Source organism: Castor canadensis, chromosome 2, assembly GCF_047511655.1.
Source record: "Castor canadensis chromosome 2, mCasCan1.hap1v2, whole genome shotgun sequence".
In the NCBI taxonomy this organism is placed as follows: Eukaryota; Metazoa; Chordata; class Mammalia; order Rodentia; family Castoridae; genus Castor; species Castor canadensis.
In genome coordinates this window covers 116,330,713-116,350,047 of record NC_133387.1, presented here as the reverse complement: position 1 = coordinate 116,350,047, position 19,335 = coordinate 116,330,713, and the positions used below count along the sequence as shown (strand labels likewise).

General features: G+C 35.5%; 1 protein-coding gene across 1 annotated transcript in view; it reads left to right on the top strand.

The window, feature by feature from the left end:
- Lancl2 (LanC like glutathione S-transferase 2) overlaps positions 1 to 19,335 on the top strand; it is a 57,635-nt gene that overhangs the window by 14,813 nt on the left and 23,487 nt on the right. The window contains exons 2-6 of the mRNA XM_020165939.2: positions 2,054 to 2,171; positions 7,252 to 7,459; positions 8,363 to 8,510; positions 9,473 to 9,619; positions 16,872 to 17,054. Of these exons, the coding sequence (XP_020021528.1) occupies positions 2,054 to 2,171; positions 7,252 to 7,459; positions 8,363 to 8,510; positions 9,473 to 9,619; positions 16,872 to 17,054 (804 nt within the window). The remainder of the gene's footprint in view (positions 1 to 2,053; positions 2,172 to 7,251; positions 7,460 to 8,362; positions 8,511 to 9,472; positions 9,620 to 16,871; positions 17,055 to 19,335) is intronic.

Sequence of the window (19,335 nt, the reverse complement as noted above, 5' to 3'; positions counted from 1 at the left end):
CTACTATAGACTGGTAATTGGTAATGAACTTGAATACGTACTATTTTCTTCCTTATATTGTTTAACAACATCCCTAGAATTCACTATCCTAGTTCAGAGATCTATTGGCTCTTTTTATGCCTTCACAAATGTTTTAGTCTTTGTCTAAAAATAATAAAATCATGTAGATTTCATCATTTTCTTTGAACTTAACTCTCTTTTGAAAATCCCCATGTATGTAAAAAATTAATGAAATTTGTTTTTTCTCTTATTAATCAGCTCTTGTAATAATTCAGTTCCTAGATCCATTCAAAGAGTCCACATAAAAACTAATGGTCAGGTGAGGTGATCTCTCCCTCCCCTACAGTGCAAACAGAAAAGACCCAACTATTTGCTTTCCAGGAGATGCACTTTTGGAGGGGGTGATTTGAAGCACGTCTCACTGTGGAGTCCAAGGTAGCCTCAAACTCATAGGTAACCCAGGCTACCTTGGAACACTAGATCCTCCTTGACTTCTGGAATGATAGCGTGGGCCACTACAGCCCGTTGTGCACTTTAACTATAAAGACAGAGAGGTCGACAGTAAATGGATGGCAAAGCAAGCACCAATCAGAAAGCTGATGTGACTGTATTAATATCATGTAAGATAGATTTATGATGAGATAAAGAAAATATTAAGTTTTTAATATGTATCTTCAATTAATATTATCCTGGATATATGGTGAAAAGCTTGTGGATCAATTTCTTGTTATGTACCTATCAGCAAATACCAAGTGGTTCCCAGTGTCCTTGTTATTACCTGTAAGATGACACAGTAAAGGCAGGGTCAGCTATTCTACATACTCAAAGTCTGTATTGTAGATAGGAATGCTGAAAAATAAGATTTTTGTGCTTTTAAAGGAGAAAAAGGAAATTATCTCCCCTTCCCTTTCTGAGAGTCTTATTGAAACATTCTACTCTCACCCTTTGGAATGTACACTAATCCCTGTGTACAAGAGACAAGCCCAATGTCTGTAGTTTTACCAAGTTAGAATTGTCTGTTTTCATCACTCCAGGGCAAACCTCTCTGGAATTCTTGTTATATATGCAGTTGTAAATTAATTCTTACAGTTTAAGAATTAATTAATGTTGAAGTCCAGAATCCCAAATTTGAGTATAATTTTCCCTGAAAGCCTTAATTATGCAGAAACATAAAGGCATTTTGTCTATAATCTCATAGAGGCACATTTCATTCTGATAGTGAGTCAGTTCATCAGGAAAATGTCATAAATTTTTATATGTTTAATAACAGCTTCAGCATGCACAAAGGAAGAAGTAAAAACCAAATTAAAGGGAGAAATAAGCAATTTCATAATCATAACAGATTTTAAGACCCCCCTCAGCAATTCATATGGCAAATAATATACTTTAAAAACCATCAAAGGTGGAAAAGACACTAACACTATCAAGTGTAAGAACATTTTGTATTTCTCTTGAGAAAGACTGCCGGCAGTGAATAAGAATGCCTTTTCCTTTGCTGTTCACAGCTTTGGGATTTAATATTTTTAAAAATTTCTTTGTTACAATTTCCTTGATAGATAAACTATAGTACTTGTTTTTATTTGCATTTCATTAATCACCAAGTGATCAAACATTTTTGCATATGTTTATCATTTGATTTTTTTTCTTTTGTATAAGATACATCAATAATTTGGGCTGTGCTTCCATATTGTATTCATTTTTATTTCTATTTAGTATTGAAAATATTTCCTCTTTGCCATTAATTTTTAAACCATTTTAATGTTTTTTACCTTATAGACATTTTAAATGTTTGTGTAGTCAATCCATTTTATTTTTTCCTTTTTTTCCCTCTTTGGTTTCTACAAATTGTTTTTTTGTGATTCACTTACGAGTTATAATACCTAAGTGCATTATCTCATTAAAATATTAGTCCTGTAAAAGGATAGACTCTAGTTAATGAGGTATTAAGAATGGCCAAGTAAAATAACTTCTCTCTAATATGTTCATGCACCTTGACTGCTACTGCAACATAGTCCCAGGCTTGTACAATGTAATCTTATCTTTTGGTTTTAAGATTATTCATAACTTCATAAGGCGGATCCAGACCAAAATCAAAGATCTTCTACAGCAAATGGAAGAAGGGTTGAAGACAGCTGACCCTCATGATTGCTCTGCTTATACTGGCTGGACAGGTGAGAATGTGGGATATGAGTAACTGATTTGGGTTATGAGATGTGATACTTGGCTTTGAAATTTTCTTTTCTTTTAAAATGGCAAAGAATTATACCCTTGAAATGTAGTCTGGACTATATCTTCATTGGTGAGATGCTTTGAATTTTTATCTCAAAAGAAATGCTTTCTGGTGAAAATTTGACCTTTTTTTGTGATTCTGGGGCTTGAACTCAGGACCTTCACCTTGATCCACTCCACCAGCCCTTTTTATTCTTGTGTGGGAATGGTTTTTTAGAGACAGGGTCTTGTCAACTATTAGCCCGGGATGGCTTCAAACTGTGATCCTCCTGATCTCTGCCTCCTGAGTAGCTAAGAACATAAGAGTGAGCCACTGGTACCTGGCAAGATTTGACCTTTGATGTATGTAGTACATCATATTTTTATAACATTTATTTAACCTAATATGTAGCTATGAAAATGTGTAATAAGAGAAAGCTTACCTTAGAGTTAGGGTTTGTCTGTTGGTTAGTTTGGGGATTTTTTGTTGTTGCTTTAGTCTTTGTGACAAGTTTGACTAAATTTCTCTGTTCTGTTTCACAAGCTGTGCTTGTGTTCAGTTTGACTCATTTATACACATAAAGGTTTTTGTTTTAATTTTTGTGATAACAGTTAAATGAGAAACTAGTAATATTCTTCACATCAAAAATGTAATTGCAAAATTAATGTACCTTACCCAGTTTTTATAATTTTACTGTTCTACCAAGTAGGCAGAACATTGTAATAACTATTTGAAGTATATAAAGGAAGTAAGACTAATCTCTGTTCTCAGGGATTATACTAAAATCTGATTAAATTGCTAATGCCAATTTATATACTAACTTGTAATATTTTCTTGCTAAATTTTTATAGTTTAATTAATGAATAGCATAGACACAGGCAGGTATACAGATTAGCACCATCATGAACTGATACCTGATTTTGCAATGCATAATTTAACACAAGGGCCCTGATAACCTTAAATTTCTATTTCTGTTTCTATTCATTTCAGTGTTGTTTCATTTATCATTTTCCTTTTATGAATTACATAGTAATATTAGAATTATTTCAGACTTATAAACCCAGACATACATGGACTCATTTTACAAATGAATTTATCCAAAAAGTAAAGTTAGATATTTATAGTTTACCTGAAATAAAATACAAAGAATATTTTTGGAAGGAAAAATGTTTTCTCTAAAAAGTCTTTTACTTACAGCATTTCCTCTTGTTGAAAAAGGGTTTTTAATCCTCGGATTGTTAGGTCCCAAACTGACTGCATCAGAATCATCGAGAGTACTTCATAATAAACTAAGAGAACAGTGACATTAGAAACTCTGGGGCTGGATATCAGGAATCAATATTTCTGAAAAATCCTCATCTCATCTGGGTGTTGGGGGCTCATACCTATAACCTTAGTTACTTGGAAGACAGAGATCAGGAGGATAGAGGTTTGAAGCCAGCCCAGGCAAACAGTCTGCAAATCCTGCCTCAAAAATACCCAACACAAACCAGGGTTGGTGGAGTGGCTCAAGTGGTAGAACCAGCCTAGCAAGCAAAGGGTCTGAGTTCAAACCTCAGTACCGCCAAAAAAAAAAAAATCCTCATTCTTGTCATCTTAAATCACTGACAGAACCATCATGGAGGATCTGGTTTCAGTGGTTTAAAATGATAGGGCTTTGGAATTCTGGTAGAAATAGGGAATTTGCTTAGACCCATACCTTTCTATCTTTTCTCCTAAAACATACAGGTTAAGAACAATAAATGCAGTACCCACAATTTATCCCTTTAGTAAAGCTATGAGACAGAGAAAACATACAAATAACAAGTGAAAAGCAAACACCATGTAAAATAAGTGTGGAAAACCACAGTGATGCAGCAGATAAGAAAAGGCAAAAGGTCCAAGAGTGGCAAAATCTATTCTGCCCCTTACCTATCCCCAATAATCAGCGAGGAGTTATTCCCAGAAGGAGTTGGTCACATCCTTAGTAGGAACTTTTGTGGGGCCATCTGAGTGTAAAGTGGGCAGGTAATGCTGGGAGAGGCAGAGAAAAAAGGCATGGGAAGTGTACAGAGAAGAATATAGGTCTTCAAAAAGGCACTACATCTAAACAGGGAACTGACCTCCAAGGCAGAAGTGGTAAAGCAAGAAGAAAAAGTAACTATAGGCGCCCTCCTGAAACAGGAAAGGATATGAGAAACAAAATCTGGCCACCAAAAGTCACCATCTATTAAAACACAAAATGACAACTCCATCCCCCAAAACTGTTGTTTATAACTTAGCAGGAAGAGGATGCCTTTGAGATAACTGAGAATGCTAACCTAACCATTTTCCTCTTCTCAAGAATCTTCCTATTAAGTGTTGGTCCAGAAAAATTTAACATATTCACACTTAAGAAAAAAATATAACTATTATGTCTATAAATATATGAATAAAAAGGAAAATAAAAATTTCTCAGCACAAAAAGAAAATACACTGGAAGCCAGATATGGTGATGCACCCCAGTAACCCAAGAACTCTGGGAGGCTGGGTTAGGAGCATAAGTTGAGAGTTACATAGCAAGACCCTATCTCAAAAACTAAAAGGAAACTCATTAGAAAGTATCACTACAATGTGAAGCAAAACTTGATCAGTAAGTTCACAAAGCAAAAATAAAGGGACTTAGAGAAGAGATACAATAAGAGCATGTGAAGCATGACTTGGCAGAACTGAAAAAAGGAAATCAAAAGAAAAGACAAAAGCATTTCTGAAATGAAAACTTAAGGCACAGGAGCTGAAGTGACATGGAGCTGACATTACAGGAAGTATACCAGCACACTAAAAGCAAAGTGTCCTCATGGTCTAGAAAAGTTTCAACATTTGTTTGCTAAATATGTAAATCAATAAATCAATAAATCAAACCACTAAAAATAAAAAAAAAGCAAAGAAAAAAAACAAATAAGTTAAAAAAGAAAAACTTCCCAGTTCCACTTAGGCATTAAGGAGTTTAGAAGTCACCACTGCATCGTAACAAGTAAAAAGTTGAACAAACTGAAAAATCAACAACTCTTCTTAAATCCTTCAGAGAAGTGAGGTCATAGGGCAAATTGCTTTACCAAAATTTAGAGAGATAAGTGGATGGAGAGAATTACAACCAACAGGAACCAATGCTAGAATAGTGTCAAATGACTAAATTAGAACAAATTTAATGGTAGATAATAATTGCTTTTGTTTGTGATTCATGAATCAGGGTAGCTCCCTTCTACAGAACCACTTGACAGTTCCCACATGTAAATAGCAGACCAATGAGTTTTTTAAGGTGGGAACAGGGAAACAGAACAATAGGAAGAAACTGGTTAACATCAAGTTACTTCAGGTTACTGTTTTTTAAGTGTAAAAGCAGAGGACTTCCTCATTATGCTAACTTGGGTAGTTCAAAATCTCTAGGAGCTCTACCAGTCCTCAAACTGACTATTAGAGAAAAATTCCCTGTCCCTCCTGCAGAAGGAGGGGAAGAGGAACCATTTTGAAATCTGTGAGCATTCTGTCCTTAAAAAGCCTGCTCCCAGGAGAATCCTCCTCTGGATATCCTGGACTCTAATGGGGCATGGGAAGGTGAAGTTCACACTTCAGGGCCACAGGGACCTAATCACAGGACTGTGGGCTCCTTCCCCTCCACATGCTTTACTTCTATATCTCTCAAGCCTGTTTACCACAGTTCATTTTCCCCATCTGCTTTTCAACAAAACCTTTCAAAACACGATGACCTTTTTATTTTTACTCGTCCTCTTACTGTAAAATACCTAGGCATTAAACATAACGATAGGCTTTTTAGGTTCTCAGGTTAACCAGTCAACATCCTGTTTTTAGAGGTTTCCCAGTCAAGGAGTGCTTATTTGTAAGCCTTTTGTTATTACTATGTTTCAGAATCATAGGTCTTTAGCTTTTAACTCTGGGTTTTCTCTAGGTTTACATAAAGTTACATTTTTGAATACAGAAACAGACTTGAGATGGCAAACAGTTCATCTCCTAAATATGCTGCTTTAGATCTGTTTGAGTAGTCATCTTTAAAGAAATGGGTAATGATAAAAGGACTTTCCAAAAATAAATTTAAAAGGTGTTAAGGATTTATTAGAAGACGTGAGAAACCATGTCTTACCATCATATTTCTTTTAATCTTTTTTCTTACAATATATTTATTAAGTATATATTATTTATACTGATTTTTTTTTTGCTTAACTGTTATGCTGTTTTTCTTTTGTTAACACATATTAATTGTACATATTAATGGGATCCAGTGTGATATTTCCATACATACATATAGTATGCACTGATCAAATCCAACTACCCTTCTTGCATCCTCCCCACCCAATGTTGACTTCTGAATTGAAGAAATAGACTTCTTCTTTAAGAAGCCATATAGGTCATCCTCCAAGAATTTTCAGAGATCCCTCTATGGTTCATTTGAAGATTTGGTTCTATTATTTAATCTAAAATAGAAGGTTGGATAGGTGATAGACTATACTCACTGTACTGGTTACCTCCCTCAGCATCATGTGGGTGTTCTGGAAGTGGTTGTTTGCCTCACTGGTTAGTTGGTCAATCTGATGTCACTAAAGAAAACTGAAAAATTAGAAAATTGAGAAAGAAGGTATAAAATCCAGAGAAGCAATCACTTAATTTGAGATAATACAGGAGGAAATGATTTATTTTATGAGAACTAAAAATGAAAGGATCCAAGTTAGCTTAAAATACAAAGGAGACCAAATATAGTCTTGAAATGAATGAAAATTAACTAGAATGAGTAGGACTTTGGTATGTTTTCTCATCTAATAGTAAGAGGCATTCATTCACAATGCCAGGCCAAATACAATGTAATAGGTTTCAACTCATTTTATATATTTTTCTAGGCTGATTTCTGTGTCTTTGGAGCTTTTTATTTTTAAGAACTATAGAATATATAATTTTTTGATGTTGCTCCTTTAGAAATAAATAGTTTATATAGAAGAAAGTACAAAGTAACATCCTGAAGGTAAAAAGAAAAGGTAATGACATTTTCTTTTGGGGTGGGCAAATCATTCCAGGCATAGCCCTTTTGTACCTGCAGCTGTACCGGGTCACTTGTGATCAGGCTTATCTGCTCAGATCTCTGGATTATGTAAAGAGGACACTTCGAAATCTGAATGGTCGCAGAATCACTTTCCTCTGTGGTGATGCTGGGCCTCTTGCTGTGGGAGCTGTGATCTATCATAAACTCAAAAGTGATAGCGAGTCCCGGGAATGCATCACAAGGTAAGATTTTAAGATTAGAAATGTCAATAAATTCTTAGTTGAAGCTCTTGCTGTACAAAGATATTCAAACATTAAATTATTTTTAATTAGTCTTCTATTGCAAACAGTTCTCTTCTAGAAGTGAAGTGATTTGTGTGTTAATCCTGAGCAGTATAGGGTTATATGCTATCTTTTTCTATCCACGCATGAGCCTCAGTTCCTTAATCTTGGGAGAACGTTAATCATCTTTCCTAAACAATTTTTTGGTTGCCTTCAGTATATGAAAATCAGCTCACATGCCTTTGATCCTGAGAATAATTAATCCTAAATTCAACCTTTAACTCATTGCTTACATTATTGAGGGAAGAGTTAGGAAATATAAACTTTTATTGTACCCATTAGTTTGTAGTCTTGAGGAAGCAGAAAGCAGGGTTCACTCCTAGAGTGTTGGCAGAAGCTGGTCAGTTCATGTTTGGTGGGAAGTAGAATGGCTCAAGCTCATTCCTAAGCATTGCCTACATTTCAGATCCATTTTTGTTTCAATTTTAAATTACTTTCTTCTCATGCTGGATTTCAAAATGTGAAATCTATTCTATTACATGTTTTGGAGTAATATAAAGGTAGAAATTTTGAGCAGATTTTTTGTACTATTTTAAACAGTGTTGAGGATTGGACTCAGGATCTCCCACATGCTATGCACATCTACAACCCAGATACTTTGTTATTAATTTTGACATCTGAAAGATGAATTAGTAAAGTGGACAAATTTTCATTGTTTTCTGGGTTTTGCTGTTGTCATTAAAAAAATCAGTTTTAAATTTAAAAATAAGTAACAAGTAATTTCTAAAGTGACAGGGTTACTTACTGTTTTAGGAAGAGGTATTTTAGACATTTGTGGCAAAACGATTTGTTCTTGTTGGTTAGACTTTTGCAGCTGCACAGAACCGCTGTCTGCCAAGAGTCAGAGCTTCCTGATGAGCTACTTTTTGGACGGGCAGGTTATTTGTATGCCTTACTGTACCTGAACACGGAGATCGGCCCAGGCACTGTGTGTGAATCAGCTATTAAGGAGGTATGGTGGGTTACTAAACCTATAGAAATCCAAAGCTATCTATTACCATAGAGTTATGTTAGTACATGGGCTTTCCTTCTAGGTAGGATTAATTTTTTAAAAGCATGCCATAAAACTTGAAGAAGCACAGCTTCTTAAATAATATATATATATATTCTCTTCTCCAGCCTTAATTGATTCAGCTGTTTTTACTGGAACCAAATAGCACTTTCAAAAAGCTAGAACGTTTCTTTCTCTTTCATGATATGTTTAAGGCAAATATGCCTGGGTACCCATCTTCTGTCTTATTCTGCCATCCTAGAGGTGTACCTGTATATGCATGAAAAGGGAAAGAGGAAGTGAAGAAGAAACAGCTTCCTTTATCAGGATGCCAGTTAGAAGTTGCTTGCATCACTTCTGCTTACGTCCAGTTGCCATAACTTAATCAAAGGACTGTGTTTAGCTATTGCTATCTGAGTGGCTAGATGCCCAGCTAAACCTTAAGAGTACTTTACCAAAAGGATGAGAGGACCATAGACATGAGAGACAGTAAGAGTCTTTGCCACATACTCATTCCAGACATAAAATACTTTTGATTTAACTAAAACCCTTGTGCCACAAGTACTCTATGCCATTAGCTTCTTGTCAATGAAGCCACTTCTTCCAGCCTGTCTTGGAGACACACTTGCCAATCTTTGGGGGGAAACATTTCAGCTATGAAGGAACTAAGAAGTCTGGAACAGTTTTTACTAAGAATCTTTCTAGATTTTAGTAAACTTTTCATTCAAAGGCTTCTTACTATCTTTTTACTTGGATATTGTCTTCTTATTCCTCTTTGCATACATTTATTAATTTATGAAATAAAAACAGCTGTATTAGCTTCTCTGTCTTTCCACATACACATGCATGTATTACTGCTAATTAGACCACAATATGATACAGGTAATTTTTTTTAAGTTTATGGTGTGTCATTATCTCTGTAGGTAGTCACTGCTATTATTGAATCAGGTAAGACCTTGTCAAGGGAAGAAAGAAAAAATGAGCGCTGTCCCCTACTGTATCAGTGGCATAGGAAGCAATATGTTGGTGCAGCCCATGGCATGGCTGGGATCTACTATATGTTAATGCAGGTAAGTAACAATACTGAAATACTGTGATGACCACATTACAATATATTAGATAAGATACAAATGTGAAATGAAATTCTTAGTACAAATTAACAAGCTGAATTGCAATAAGTCCCCTGCTTTAAATCACAAATGTTTAAATTCTGTTTCATGGACCATAAGCAGTGAATTCCTAAGTGTACATTGGAATTGTAATCTGGCACTTGGTTTCGTGCCAGATTAGTTTTTTTGTCACCCACACTTGTCTTCTGTCCTTTTCCTCCTGCTGATTTAAGTAGAGACTTTTAATGGGGAAAAACCTTCTAGGAGCAAAGAAGGTCTCTTGAATCCTGACTGAGGCAGAGCATTTGTCATATGCAGATGTCTCCAACTTGTCAGCAGTGTTCAAAATTTGTAATGAGTTTATTGCCACAGTTATGTCTTGTCCTTCAATCATTCCTGTTACTAAGTTAGTTGATGACACTTGTGTAAGGCAGTCAGAAACCAAATGTAGCTTCCACCTATGCTTTTAGTCTTTTGGTCTAAGGCTGTTTTCTGTGTTAGGAACACAGCTTTTTTTTTTTTAAGTTAGGCTTTTCTTAATTCTATAGGATCACAAAGCTTGTATGTCAAGTAGCATGGATTATAATTTTAATATATAACGAAAACACTCATATGCACTTTTTAAAAAAAATTTACTTCAGATTCCTTTTTTTAGCTTACTGTATCATGCTGCTACTTGCTAAAGGAAAACAGGAAATTCATAACTAAATCAGAGTAAAATTTCCTTTTCTGCTAATTAGTTGTCTTTGTTTATAATTGTAGAAAGTGAAACATACATATATTCCAGTTGTGAATTTTCTTAACAGTACAGGCAGGCATGCATGTCCAAAATAACCAGAATTCCATCTCATTATAAAATGACACTGTTATTCTAAACAGTTAGTAGTTTTCATAGATGTATTAGTTAGGGTATGATGCACACAGGCACACACACAAGACACATAGACATTTATTATAGGAATTGGCTTTATGCAATTATGGTGAATGAGAAGTCCTGTCAGCCATTTGTAAGTTTGAGATCTAGGAAAGCCTGAAATGTAATTCCAGTCCATGTCAAGAACCAGCAGGGGAGGTGGTGGCATAAATACCAATCTCAGGATAGGAAGAGACTGCTGTCTTCTTTAAACAGGCTGGCAGAAAGTTGTAACTCCTCTTTCTTCCTCCTTTTTTCCTATTCATACTCACAGTGGATTGGATCATGCCCACCACATCTGGGAGAGCCATCTCCTTTACTGAAATGAACAATTCAAATGCAAATCCCATATAAAAACACCCTCACAAACACACTCAGAAATAATGTATTTAGCCACATCATGTATCAGTCAAGTTGGCACATAAAATTAGCCATCCCAGTACAAACTCGTTTTTCCCAGAAAAATGTCATAAGAGTGACTTGGGACCCTATGCTATTGTTTTATAGATGATAATTCCTTTGGGGAAACATAATAATAAGAGAACCATACCAGTGTGGTTTAGATTCAGGTATTTAGATTGATTTTGTTTCTTTGAAAAAAAACAAAAAAAGTTTCTTTGAAAGAAATAAAAATCACAAAATTTTTCACTCATTTGCTTTTAAAGTGAAGAACATGGGAATGCTATTTATTAAATATTCTATTTAGAAATTTGTGTCAGGTTTTTCAGAGATTTTAAGCAGTATGATGGAGCTGGCTTGAGACCTGAATACACATCCCTTTCCACCCACCAACTCATGTCTTGTGTTACAGTGTAGTCATGGAGTTTGAGTGTCCACTGCATGCTGTAAAACTCATAAGTATACTCAAAAACTTTAAATGTCACTTAAACAGAACTCCATTTTTGCAATGGCAGAAAAAGACAATTTGCTTAAAAATCCTTTCAAAATACCAGGAAGAACAAAAACAGAAACCTCAATTTTTTTGATGAACTTATGAGACATACAGATCCCATACTATGAATATGTAAACTGAAGGTAGGTGAAAGAATGACAAATGACTTACCAGGATAGAAGAAGACCATATTTAAGTGCCCTAAGAGGAGGCTGCCAATAAGGAAGCTAGCCAATTTGTCCTGAAGAACCCTTAAAACTGAGGAATTTAAGTGCCATGTCCTATAGAAGCAGCAGCAGATGTGTCTGTGGTGGTGGGGGTGGGGGTGAGATGGGGCAACAGAGAGGCTTCAAACATCTGTAAGGAGACATTGGATCCCTATTAGACAATTCCTCCCCTTAACTCTTGCTCAAGACAAAAGGAATTAGGTCTGGAAGCAATGAACCAGCTCTTTTTGATTGCAGAAAACCAGGCTTAGAGGAGAGTACAGGTGGCTTGAATGGATGTCATATAAGTTGATGGTGTGATCACCCTTCTGCCATAGCCTCAGGCCCCCCCCCCCACCTCTCTCTCACTCCAGTGAGCAACACCACCTCCACCCCAGGTGAGGGACTGATGTTTCCTTTTTGGAGAAGCAACTAACTCAGGTAAAAGAGTTATAGGCAACAGGCATTTGAAAGTCCCCATTAAAAAAAGTTACATAGCTTCTAAAAATTAAATACCAAAAAAGTAATATAGTACAATTAATAATTGGGCAAATGAATTGAATGGACAGTTTTCAAAAAACGATCTAAAAATGGCTAACAAATGCATGAGGAAATGTCCAACACTCTTAGCCATAAAGGAAATTCAAATCAAAACATCATTGAGATTCTGTCTCACCCATCAGAATGGGTATCGTCAAGGAAGCAAAACAAATGCTGGTGAGGATGTGAGGAAAAGGGACTACTGTTGTGGGAATGCAAATTAGTAGAGCCAGCATGGACATCAGTATGGAGGTAGTTCTAAAGATGGAGCTACCATATGATCCTGCTGTACCTCTACTGGGCATATATTTAAAGGAATGGAAATCAGCATACAGTCAGATACCTGCACACTCATGTTTACAGCAGTACTGTTTACATAGCCAAGCTATGGAATCAGTCTATATGTCTATCAACTGATGGACAGACAAAGAATATGTGCTATATATACACAATAGAGTATTATTTAGCCATAAAGAAGAATGAAATTGTGTCATTTTCAGGAAAACAGATGGAATGAGAGATCATCATGTTAAGTGAGATAAGCCAGACATCACATGTTCTTTCTCATTTGTGGAATCTAGTCCTTAAAAATGAAGGACAGGAGTATAAAACAGGTTCTGTTTGGGAATGGATACCAGCAGGAATAGGGAAAGCAAAAGGAAAATATGTAGGGAGGTGAACAGGATCGAAGTACTTTATATACATGTAAGAAAATAGAACATTGAAATTGTTTAAGAAGTTGGGGTGAGAGGAAGTGAGAGGGAATGAATTTGATCAGAGTACATTGTATGGATATATAGAAATTTCACAGTGAAACTCCTTTGTTCAACCAATATATGCTAATGAAAATGGGGGAAAAAAAAGTTAGCTAACCATCTGTGATGATTAATGTTTATTTATCTGCTTGCCTGGGGTCCAGATATTTGGTCATACATTCTGGATGTTTCTGTGAGGTTATTTTTGTATGAGATCTACATTTAATGGGTAGACTTTGAGTAAATCAGATTGCCCTCCATAATGTGGGTGGGCCTCATGCAATCAATTGAAAGTCAAAACAGAACAAAAGGCTGACTTGTCTCTCTTGAGCAAGAGAATATTCTTCAGCAGACTGCCTTCGGACTTCATCTTTGACAGCAGCTCTTCTTTGTTCTACCACAGACTGCCTGTGACCTTGAATTATTTCTCTTGCCTGAGTCTTCAGCCTCAAGCTGCCCATCAGGTTTTGGACTCATCAGGTCTCTTCAGTGCACGGGCAGATTTCTCAAATAAATCTCCGTATGCACACAAAACATATCGACTGTTGCTCTGTAGAGCCCCGGGTAACAACATTGTCCAGTCACTTGGCTAGTCTAGTATGCTCCAGGTATATTCTGGATGCACAGAGTATATCAAAAAATATAGACTAACAGCCAAAGAATTATCAGACATATCAGGAGAGGCTCCACCTTGAAAGACTGGAGCATTAAACAAATGAGAAAGAGACTCTCAAGAGAAAACAGATTATCTAGGAAGAAAAAGAAAACTTAAAGAAACTTAATAGTCAGAGTACTTAGGTAAATAGGAGAAGCTCTTGCATCCAAGGAATAAGAAATATTTGAGGAATAATAAAAAGCTCTTAAAAATGAAAATATAACAGCCTTATTTTTAAAAAAATTGTAAAAACATTTGGACATTAAAGATCTTAGAAGAGAGATAAAGTTGGTCATCAAAATGGCATTGGACTTTGTAGCCATTTCATTGAAGTTAAAAGACAAATGGGAATGCCCTCCACATTCTGAGTAAAATTGATTTCCATTATTGAGTTCTACCAAGAAAATTATCAATTAAATGTGGAACAGAGGGGCTCTGGCATGGTTGTGTACACCTGTGATTCCAGCTACTTGGAGTTAGAGACAGGAGGATGATTGTCTGAGGCCAGCCTGGGCAAAGTTAGTGTGAGACTCTTTCTCAGAATCAAGGTGGGCATGGTAGTATACGTCTGTAATTCCTGCTGCCACAGAGGCAGCATTTGGAGAATTGTGATCTGAGGCCAGCCTGAGCAGATCTGAAAACACTAAAAAAGCAAAAGAACTGGGGGTGTGGCTCAAATGGTAGGGTGCATAGAGAGCAAGTGCAAGGCCCTGATTTCAATCCCCAGTACTGCCCAAAGGAAAAAGAAAAAGTGATGTCAACTACAACAAAGACAATTTTAGACAGTCTCAAAAATTTAATCCCCCTGCACCCTATCTCAGGAAGCTCCTGGAATATGGTATTTACCCAAAGAAACAAGTTCAGAAAAGAAGTAGACGTGGATCCAGGAAAAGGGGTTTCAGGAAGGAAGCTCTAGGAACTTAGCAGGTGGAAGTCCCAGGACAGCAGTTGTACCCAAGTTCTAGAAAACAACAAATTAAGGAGAAGAGAAAGAGATCTTGGTGAGAAAAAAAAAAAATCACAGTAGATTCGGCTGTGTGGAAATTACACTAAGAGACTTTACAGAGCTGTTGGTGGGTATAAAAATGTGATTCAAAGAAAGCTAAGAAAATAGAAACATAAAAAAGTTACTAACGTCAGGAAAAACTGAAAGTCGTGAAAGAATATATGTAATTCAGAATGTTCCTCATCTTAGCAGCAAGCAATATTTACACATAATCTGTAAAGAATATGGGGAATATGGATATAACAAAAAATGGTGAGGAGAATTAATCTCTTGGGTGATTTTAAGAGGCAAAGCAACCTCATCTCCCTGACACAGGGAAGCCCACAGGTGAAGACTAAAATCAGTAAGGACAGACTCATGCTTGTTTTGTTTTGACATATTGAAGAAATATGAGGAAATTGCTAAAAACAACAACAAAAAAAACCTTTCCAGTTTCCCAGAAAGGAACACTAGCTACTATTCTTTGTAATAAATATTCTTAAAAAATTATTGTCTTTATAAAAGTAATACATTATCTTTATAAAAGTAATTTTTAAATTAACATTTAGTCTTGGAAATATAATTCATGAATTATAGTTTGAAAAAATCTAATAAATGCCCTAAGTGTGTGTCAAGAAGGCATGTAAAGATTTTCTAATGTGGGCCAGGTGCCCCTGGGTCATGCCTATAATCCTAGCTTCTCAGGAGGTAGAGATCAGGAGGATCACAGTTCAAGCCATCCTGGCAAATACTTTGTGAGACCATATCCCAAAAGGAAACCTTCACAAAAAAGGTCTGGTGGAGTAGCTCTAGGTGAAGGCTCTGAGTTCAAACTCCAGTGTGGCAAAAAAAAAAAAAAATTCCAACATGTAAATATTTTAGTTTTCCTTCAGTGAAATTTAAAGCATTTGAATTCCTTATTTCTTTTCTTTGTGCTTAGTAAAATTAACATTTCATTCAAGAAATGAGATCATTTTATTTTACACAAGAAAGTATCATGTATATAATTTTTTTGCCTTTATAAGGTAGTAAGAACTTTGAAGAAACAGTTTATTTCACAGTTATAATTTATACTCTGGACATTTGCCATAAGAACCAAATGAAAAGCTGGGCACTAGTGGCTCACACCTGTAATCCTAGCTACTTAGGAGGCAGAGATCAGGAGGATCGCAGTTCAAAGCCAGCTCAGGCGCATAGTTTTATCACCACTATCTTGAAAATACCCAATACAAAACAGGGCTGAATGAGTGGCTCAAGTGGCTCACCTGCCTAGCAAATGTGAGACCTGGAGTTCAAACTCCAGTACCTCAAAAAAAAAAAGGCAAATGAAAATCAAGTCAATGACCAGAGACTGATTTCTACCCAGACCTTACCAATACTGCAGACATTTATTTAGCTTCTTCTTGCCATTTGACTGTTGCCACCAAATTTTGCATGAGAAGCAGTATAATATCTTGAGACCCTTTGAATGTTTTTAAGTCCTTTTAAAAAATAATGCCTCAAAATTAGTAAATATTTCCAAGCGTGTTTCTAGTCCTAGTCCCTATAATAAAATTTTAATATAAATTTGATAATAAATTCTAATAGGTAACATGTAATGAGTACTTTCACTAAGCAACATTATTCTGCAAATTATTGGACAAAGAAATAAAGCATGCATTTTTCCTCATTTATTCCTCATAACCGTGATCATCCTGTGAAGAAACTGAGACTAAATAATTTGCCTGAAGTAACGAAACGTTAATAGATTTGGGAGAAGTGGTATATTTGGTGTTTTTAGGAGGCAAGAGCCACATCAGAGGAAATCAAGTATTAGTATTTATTTAGACAAAGCAAAATAACAAAACAAAATCTTTAGTAGTTCTGGGTTCACTTGAGGTTCAATCAAGTCTCAGTATAGGATGACTTTTATATTAAGTTGATGGTCCTGATTCATCAAAGAAAAGGTAAAATACATTCAATACATTATAACATTGATAACATTTCAAAGAGTTGAAACTGGTCTGGCGATATAGGTACCTCAGTCTAGATCACCTGCCTAGCACAAGCAAAACCCTGGGTTCACATTCATTTCCCCAATAGCACAAAAGCAACAATAACAAAAAGAGTTGAAACAAAAGAGGTGTGCCTAAAGACTTAAAAAACAGGTAATTGAGTTGTAATTTTGTATCTTCCTCAGTATTCCAATAATTGATGCTTTATTAGGCTATCCATGATATAATGGTTTACAAAATTCAGTTAAATGTTTTACATTTGTTTCTTTTAAGCCAGCAGCAAAAGTGGACCAAGAAACCTTGACAGAAATGGTAAAACCCAGTATTGATTATGTGCGTCACAAAAAATTCCGATCTGGGAATTATCCATCTTCATTAAGCAATGAAACTGATCGATTAGTCCACTGGTGCCATGGTGCCCCGGGTGTCATCCACATGCTCATGCAGGCATATAAGGTCAGTATCAGCTATTATCACAAGCATCAAGGGCCCAGGGCTTCACTTTTCACTAGCAAACTTTTAGGTTGATTCTAGTAAGCCTATTTGATTGCATGTGAAAAAACTTTTAGAATTAATGTTTTTACAAAATAAATGGAAAGTTTATTTCACTGGTCATCACTACGATGGTTTAGCTCTGCAGGTTGTGTGTGTGTGTGTTTCAATAGGGTTTCTATGCATGTGTAAAAGAAAACATAAGAAAGGATAGTGATGATTTTCATTCTAATGAATACCCAGTGAAGTGGTGGACAGTATTACCACCAAATATTTTTAATATATATTGTCATTTTATACTCTTGCCTGAACAAGCTTTCATTGCTATATTATAATTATTCAGGGCTTTTAAAATCGTTATAAAATTATTCACAAGTGATAGGATTGGTGATGAGATTTTTATATGTCTGTGGTATTATAAGAAAATAGGAAGTACTTTCAATGATTAGTTCCACTAGGCTATAGAAATATTTTGGCACAATATTAACAATGGTAATGATTTTTCTCCTAGACTAGGACTTGTTATATAGCTTGAAGGAACAGTGGTTCTTAACAGTTTTATTTTTCATTTAATTCATCTTTACTTGTATTAGCTGATGTTTGTGGGATGTTGTCCATATATCAATAAAAGTATACAGCTATAACCACAATGATTGTTCTGTTCAAAACAGTATTTTGGTAAGGTCTCTCCTTGTTCTGAAGAGATGGATATAATCAATGGAGTAGAATTCATATGTCTATAAGAAAACAACAAGAGAACTGCTACCTGTATCAATTTTATTTTCCCTTTGCTACTAACTACAATAGATTCTTTAGAAAAATTAATTAGATAATTAGGCTACTTTCTAAGAACGTTCTGCTTTTCCTTCAATTAGAACTCTAGAAATATTCAATAACATAAAATACGGGCATTCAAAAATGGTTCACAAACTTGACAATATTAGTTGAGAGTATAATGCAATGAAGTGTATTCTTTGAAGATTAGAGGAACTTAATAATTCATCTTCTTTTGTTATTAGCATACATTAATTGTGATATGTCCATACATGCATAATGTACTTGGACAAAATCACCTCCTCTATTACTCTTTCTCATCTTTTATCTGCTTTGAAAAGTTTTAATAGGATTCATTATACATGCGTGTAAAGTACTTCAGTCATACTCACCATCCCTTCACCCTCTCCTTTCAACTTCTGTCTCTAAATCTCACCTCCCAAACAGTTCCTGCTTTATACCTGTGTCATTCATCTTTTTTAGGTCTAGATTCATCATCTGAGAGAGAATACAATATTTGTCTTTCTCAGTCTGGCCTGTTTCACTTAACATGATTATCTCCTGTTCGGTCCATTTTTCTGCAAATGACATAATTTCATTCTTCTTTATGACTGAATAATACCCCAACACACACACACACACACACACACACACACACACACACACACACACACCCCACAGCTTCTTTATTCATTCATCAGTTGACGGGTAGCTAGACTGATTCATAGTTTAACTATTGTGAATAGTAACACTATAAACATGGGAGTACAGGTATCTTGATTTTATTCTGACTTACATTACTTCAGATATGTGCCTAGGAGTAATATAGCAGGTTCATATGGTAGTTCTATTTTTAGGTTGTTTTTTTTTTTTTTCAAGAACCTCGATAGTGATTTCCACAGTGGCTGCACTACTTTACATTCCCACCAACAGAGTATAAGGGCTCCTTTTTCCTCCCTGCATCCTTGCTAGTATTTCTAGTTTTTTGTTTCTTGGTTACTATTCTAAATGGTGTGATATGGAATCTCAATGCTGTTTTAATTTGCATTTACTTTACAGCTAAGGGTAAATATTACATTACAGCTAAGGTTGAACATTTCTTCCTGTACTTATTGTCCATTTGTATAACTTCCTTTGGAACTGTCTGTTCAATTAATTTGCCCATTTATTAATTGAATCACTTGTTCTTTGGGTTTTAACTTTGTGGAGCCCTTTATATATTATGGATAATAATAACCTATTGTAAAGTGAACAGTTGGCAAAGATTTTTTCCCATTATGTACATTGTCTCTTGATTATGATCATTGTTTCCTTTGATGTGCAGAAGCTTTTTAATTTGGTTTATACCCATTTTTCAATTCTTGCTCTTATTTTCTGAGCAACTGGAGTTTTATATAGTTGTTAACAAGCCTATATCTTCAAGTGTTTTCCCTGGGTTTTGCTGTAGTAGTTTCAAAGTTTTGGGTCTTAC